This window comes from Heterodontus francisci, chromosome 2 (assembly GCF_036365525.1).
Source record: "Heterodontus francisci isolate sHetFra1 chromosome 2, sHetFra1.hap1, whole genome shotgun sequence".
Classification (NCBI taxonomy): Eukaryota; Metazoa; Chordata; class Chondrichthyes; order Heterodontiformes; family Heterodontidae; genus Heterodontus; species Heterodontus francisci.
In genome coordinates this window covers 146076120-146082119 of record NC_090372.1, presented here as the reverse complement: position 1 = coordinate 146082119, position 6000 = coordinate 146076120, and the positions used below count along the sequence as shown (strand labels likewise).

The 6000-nt window shown below is 49.4% G+C and overlaps 1 protein-coding gene across 1 annotated transcript in view; it reads left to right on the top strand.

The window, feature by feature from the left end:
• The first annotated feature begins 767 nt into the window (after positions 1-767).
• Positions 768-6000, top strand: part of ankrd28b (ankyrin repeat domain 28b) — a 252341-nt gene continuing 247108 nt past the window's right edge. The window contains exon 1 of the mRNA XM_068011757.1: positions 768-1200. Coding sequence (XP_067867858.1) covers positions 1174-1200 — 27 coding nt within the window. The 5' untranslated portion in view covers positions 768-1173. The remainder of the gene's footprint in view (positions 1201-6000) is intronic.

Genomic DNA, 6000 nt, shown 5'->3' with positions numbered 1-6000 from the left:
ACTCTCCTCCTTCTCGGTCACTCCTCCTCCCGGTCACTCTCCATCTTCTCCTCCTTTCCGCTCACTCCACCTCCTCCACCAGTCACTCTCCTTCTCCTCCTCCCCGATCACTCTCCTCCTCCTCCCCAGTCACTCTCCTCCTCCTCCCCCTCCCCGGTCACTCTCCTTCTCCTCCTCCCCGGTCACTCCTACTCCTCCCCGGTCACTCCTTCTTCTCCTCCTCAGTCACTCCTGCTCCTCCTCCTCCCTGGTCACTCTCCTTCTCCTCCTCCCCGGTCACTCTCCTTCTTCTCCTCCTCCCCGATCACTCCTACTCCTCCCCAGTCCTTCTTCTCCTCCTCCCTGGTCACTCCTCCTTCTTCTCCTCCTCCCCACCGGCCACTCTCCTTCTTCTCCTCCTCCCCCACCGGTCACTCTCCTTCTTCTCCTCCTCCCCCCCCACCGGTCACGCTCCTTCTCCTACTCCTCACCGGTCACTCCTTCTTCTCCTCGCCTGTCACTCTCCTTCTCCTCCTCCCTGGTCACTCCTACACATACTCCTCCTCCCCGGTCACTCCTACACCTACTCCTCCTCCCCGGTCATTCTTACTCCTTCTTCTCCTCCTCTCTGGTCTCACTCCTCCTCCTCCCCGGTCACTCCTTCTTCTCCTCCTCGCCGGCCACTCCCACTCTTACTCCTCCCCGGTCACTCTCCTTCTCCTCCTCCCTGGTCACTCCTACTCCTTCTTCTCCTCCTCCTCGGTCACTCCTACTCCTTCTCCTCCTCCCCGGTCACTCCTACTCCTTCTTCTCCTCCTCCTCGGTCACTCTCCTTCTTCTCCTCCTCCCCGGTCACTTCCACTCCTCCTTCTTCTCCTCCTCCCGGTCACACTCCTTCTCCTCCTCTTTTTCCTCTTCGGTTGTTTCACAGGGGATGAACGGGTGAAGGGTCGGAGTGGAGCGGTGACGTTTGTCTGTTTCTGTCCAATGGCTGAGGGTGTTGCTGTCGGCACCTCTGTGGCGGCGGCCAATGGCTGCGCAGTTTGTTGGGGCATGCGGGTGGCGGTAATGTTGTGAGTTTGGGTTTTTACGTTTGATTTTCGTTTTTTTGCGTTAAATCGAGAGCGGCCTCCGCTCGGGGCCTGCCCACTCTCAGCCGCCCTGCCCCCGGACCAAGCCGAGCCGCCGGAGGCCATGGTTTTCCTCAAGCTCCGAGACCAGGTAAGTGCCATGCCGGGAACCCAGCGGTTAGAGAGAGTGTGGGAACAGGTGCTGGAGCCGCTGTCTGGGCCTGTGAGCTCCGGCCAGAGGATTGACCGGAGCCTGAGCCGGGCCTCGGGGTGGGGTGAATGAATGGCTAGTGGGCCGTGTCGGGCGGGGCTGGGCTTCCACCGGAGGGCGGCTCTTCCCCGCCCCCTCTCTCCCTCCCCATCCTCTCCCGTCTCCCTATTCCGGTGCTCGAGTTTCTGTTGGTGCGGGCCCATGTTCATTGTTAGAGGGAGGGGGCGCCAAGGTTTTGTGACCCGAAACTTCTGGCGCGCAGCCTGTGCCGCTTTGCTGGGCTCGGGCTCCGGGTCTGTACCTTCTATATGTATTGAGGGAGATCCTTTCTCCTGAGTGTGGAGGCTGCAACAGCTGGTGTAGGAGCTACACTGTATTTAGACATACCTGTTTACACCCGGCTGTGGTGGCACAGGTTTGTGTGCAGGTCGCCAGCCTTAATGCTGGGGGAAGTAGTAAACCTTTGTTGCTGGCTATCGGTATGACTTCTCCATCATGTTGACGGTAACAAAGTGAGCCTTATTCGTAGCTGTGCTTCCCTGCTGCAAGCTTTCACCATGACATTGGAACAGCTCATGCAGATTTCAGTAATCATCGAATCACATTCAGATTATCGTGCCTGTGTCGGCTCTTTGAAGGAGTTATCCAAAAATCTCCCTTAATCTTCTCGACTATAAGAAAAACAATCCCAGTTTCTCCAATCTCATCACATAACTGAAGTTCCTCTTCCCTGGTACCATTCTGGCAGATCTCCTCTGCACCCTCTCCAAAGTCTTGACATCTTTCCCAAAATGTGGTGTCCAGATTGGGGATTACTCCAACTGAGGCCTAACCAGTGATTTTTAAAGTTTTCATATAAATTCCATGTTTGTGTACTGAATCCCATTTTTATAAAATCCTGGTCCTGTAAGCATTTTTAACAGCCTATTGCAACTTGTCTTCCTACGATCAGTCTTTGAAACAGTTTTAAAAAGGTGTTTTCCTTTTTCTATCACGGTGTTTCATTGAGCAACATTCCCTCACTGGTCAAGGATACAGTACTATATTCCATTTGTTTGCTGGTGGCTGTCCTAGGCATGCAAGAGTGATCGAAAGTGATTCTATTCCCCAGTGTGAAGTACTTTTACATAGCAATGTCGTTGATAATTGTGGAATCACAAGAGCAACCCCACATTCTGCCCCTAAGGTTTAGTATATTACAACAAAAACAAGAAATGCTGGAATCACTCAGCAGGTCTGGCAGCATCTGTGGAAAGAGAAGCAGAGTTAACGTTTCGGGTCAGTGACCCTTCTTCGGAACTGACAAATATTAGACTTTTCTAATATTTGTCAGTTCCGAAGAAGGGTCACTGACCCGAAACGTTAACTCTGCTTCTCTTTCCACAGATGCTGCCAGACCTGCTGAGTGATTCCAGCATTTCTTGTTTTTGTTTCAGATTTCCAGCATCCGCAGTATTTTGCTTTCAGTTTAGTATACTACATTGTCTTGCTGCTCAACTTTGTTTTCCTTTCCTACATATTCATCTTGTATTCAAAATACAATAGTGACTTGCTGTAGGTGTTGGAAATTCTTTGTCTTGCCCAAGCGGCTATTTTTCATGTCAGACGAAACTGAATATTGTAGATTGTTTGTCTCTGGAGGGAATCAGATCTGAATGCTGTCCAGCCCTCAACTGTAGATTTGTGCAATTTTTTATAGTAGGCGTAGCTGGATAGTGATCAAGAACAGGACCTTGTCTCGATTGTTTTTCGTCCATGTCTAAACCAAATAGTGGTGCAGTGGTTAGCACCGCAGCCTCACAGCTCCAGCGACCCAGGTTCGGTTCTGGGTACTGCCTGTGTGGAGTTTGCAAGTTCTCCCTGTGACCACGTGGGTTTCCTCCAGGTGCTCCGGTTTCCTCCCACATGCCAGGTTGATAGGTAAATTGGCCATTGTAAATTGCCCCTAGTGTAGGTAGGTGGTATGATAATTGAGGGAAGGTGGGGATGTGAGAGGGAAATGGGGTTAATGTAGGATTAGTATAAATGGGTGGTTGATGGTCGGCATGGACTCGTTGGGCCGAAGGGCCTGTTTTGGTGTTGTATCTCTCTATGACTCTTGTCCCTCTTGGGTTGTCTTCAAAGTAAATTTGGTAACAATGATTTAAGGTTTTACCTGAAAATTACAAATGATACATAATTCAATACACTTTTCAATCTGTTTGATCTGACAGGAGAGAACTGATATGGCAAATTGAACTTAATGGGGGAATTTCCCCAGGCAAGGGGTGGCCTGTTTGCATGTTGGAAGTTAAATTCCCTAAAAGTGACGCCTGATGGGGATCCTGCCCTCTTTCGGGTTTCTGCGAAGCAGGATTGAAGGCGAGTGGGGAACTGCCTTGGATCTATCAGTAGATAAGAAGACGATTAAGAACTGTTTTAATTCTCAGTTCTGGATTTCCCAGCCAGGACATCTGTTTCCCAACCTGTCAGCAACTCACTAGGGCCACTTTAGTGAAACTGACAAGCTGGGAAGTCTTTGATCAGTTACAATGAAGAGCTTCAGCCATGGCTCGGTGAGAGGCTGCTGTTCAAAGCACTTCTTCGCTCAGACAGTGCTATCACTACTTGACAGGTGATTGCCAATTTCTTGGGAGGCATTTCACCTATCTAGCCATTCACTTTCAGCTGTGCTTCCCTGCTGCAAGCCTTCACCATGACATTGGAACAGCTCATGCAGATCCACCTTGCACCTCTGATGAGCAGCAAGAGCAGAAACAACTGCCTTCTCCTCACCTGTAAACCCCTCCACAGGGCAAAGGGAATGGACACTGAGACCCAGCTGGTAGCCTCAACACAGGGTCTACAGTCAGAGAGGATCTGCTTTCTTGACATGTCTAAGTACGAGTGCCTCCGGAGACTCAGACTCAGAATCTCTTGGCAAGTCACTGCTGACATCTGCAGTCTCCTGCAACAAGACTTCTCTCACTGTGGAGTAGGTGGGAATGCATTACCAGTGGCTTGTTTGGAGAGGAGGGAAAGACAATATTTGTGGATGGTGATTGTGAGGCATGGGTGTGAGAGGGCAATAGGATGAGTGTCAGTGTTGGCTGCTCAGAGGGGGATGTGAGATGTCTGCAGAGAGAGGAATGAGTGGAGCTGCAAGGTGTGTTGTCCTGAGTAGTGCTGTGTAGGAGAATGCTGTGAAAACCAGACTGTGGGTTTGGCACCCGAAAGTGTTATGCCATACACCTGTCATATCTTCCTGAGGTCCTGGATCCTCCTAGTGCATTGTCTCCAGGTTGGATGGACCACGCTTCTGGTGCTGACTTCCTTGGCCACTTCAATCCACGCCTGTTTGGTTGGAGAGACTGTCCTCTTCCTCTCGGCCTTGGCAGAGTTCACCTCACTGTAGCCCTTCAGGACCCACAGCAGGACCTCCAGGAAAGAGAGAGACCTGGGGAGCAGCTCTCCCAGGTCTTGTCTTTATTCCTGTGGTTGCTGCAGCCTCAGAAATCCAAATATTGGTGAACCCTTGTAACCCATGTCACGGTCCCTCTAACTAAAATCCTTCCTTTGACAGAATGGGCATGTCCTCCAGCCCGTTCTCCTGGATTGGTTGGAGAACCTGGAGGTGGGACGCTAATGCTGTGGCTCTGGGAAAGCGCTTCGGCAAAGCCCGTTCTTCACTATCCAGGTTCCTGACCTGCAAATAGACCCATTGTTCCGACAGGGACTAGGTGCAGGAGGTTCCACCCAGTGTTTCTGGAAAGTGACCTGTTGAGCCAGAAAATATAAATATTTGTAAAGTACAGATATTTCAAAGGCTCAGTTTATGATAGACGTGGTTAGATTTGTGTAGGTATGTGAGACTTGGTTAGATTTGTGTCGGTTTTGAGAGTCTCCCTTGGAAAACTTGGCTTGCTGTGAGTTGGATGCAGTGGTGGTTCTCCATTAAAGTTAATGCTGGGAACCCAGTTTCTAATGACAGATTGTCGTCTTGAAACATTAACTCTTTCCCTCCCCACATAAGTTGTCTGACATGCTGAGTATTTCCAGCATTTTGTGTTTTCCCTTCAATCTCTGACCCTTTTCCGGAAGAATGCTTTCTGCCAATATCTGATACATGATTAGGATGCATCGTGCTCAGGCTATCAAAGGGGATTACTCTGCCAGACAGTCTGTGGTTAGCCCATAGATATTGGAAATTAGGAGTTTTGTCACTGGATAGATTCTTATAAGGTGGTACTGAAAGTAATCTTTTCTAATTGGAAATGTTTGGTTGCCATAAATTACTTTAAGGATCATTGTATGTACTAAAACATATGCGTGTATCTTTAGATTATTGACCAATCCTTGTCCTCAGCTCAAACTAATTTTATCAGTTCTTTGTTCTACTGACTCGACAGCTCTGCACCTGAGTAGGTGGATGCATATCCCTGGTCCCAGGTCAGGTTTAATACTATGTAGTCTGTTGCTAAGAGGTGTCAGTGATCCTCTTAGGTGTGATTCACACTTTCAATTTTCCTCTCCCTTGTTTATACCACAGCTTCTGCTCAGCATCTCCCCACTCAATGTAGTTCAGATTGGGATTCAAGCTGCACCTTGAGCTAGGAGAGGAAAAACATTGGCATGGATTCCCTCTCCTGGTCATCACCCAGTGATTTGTTCTGGATGATGTGCATGTGTATATTGAGAGAGGGCAGAATGTTTCTCAGACCCTTCATGGTAAAATAGCCTGCTGCTATGAGAAGAATAACC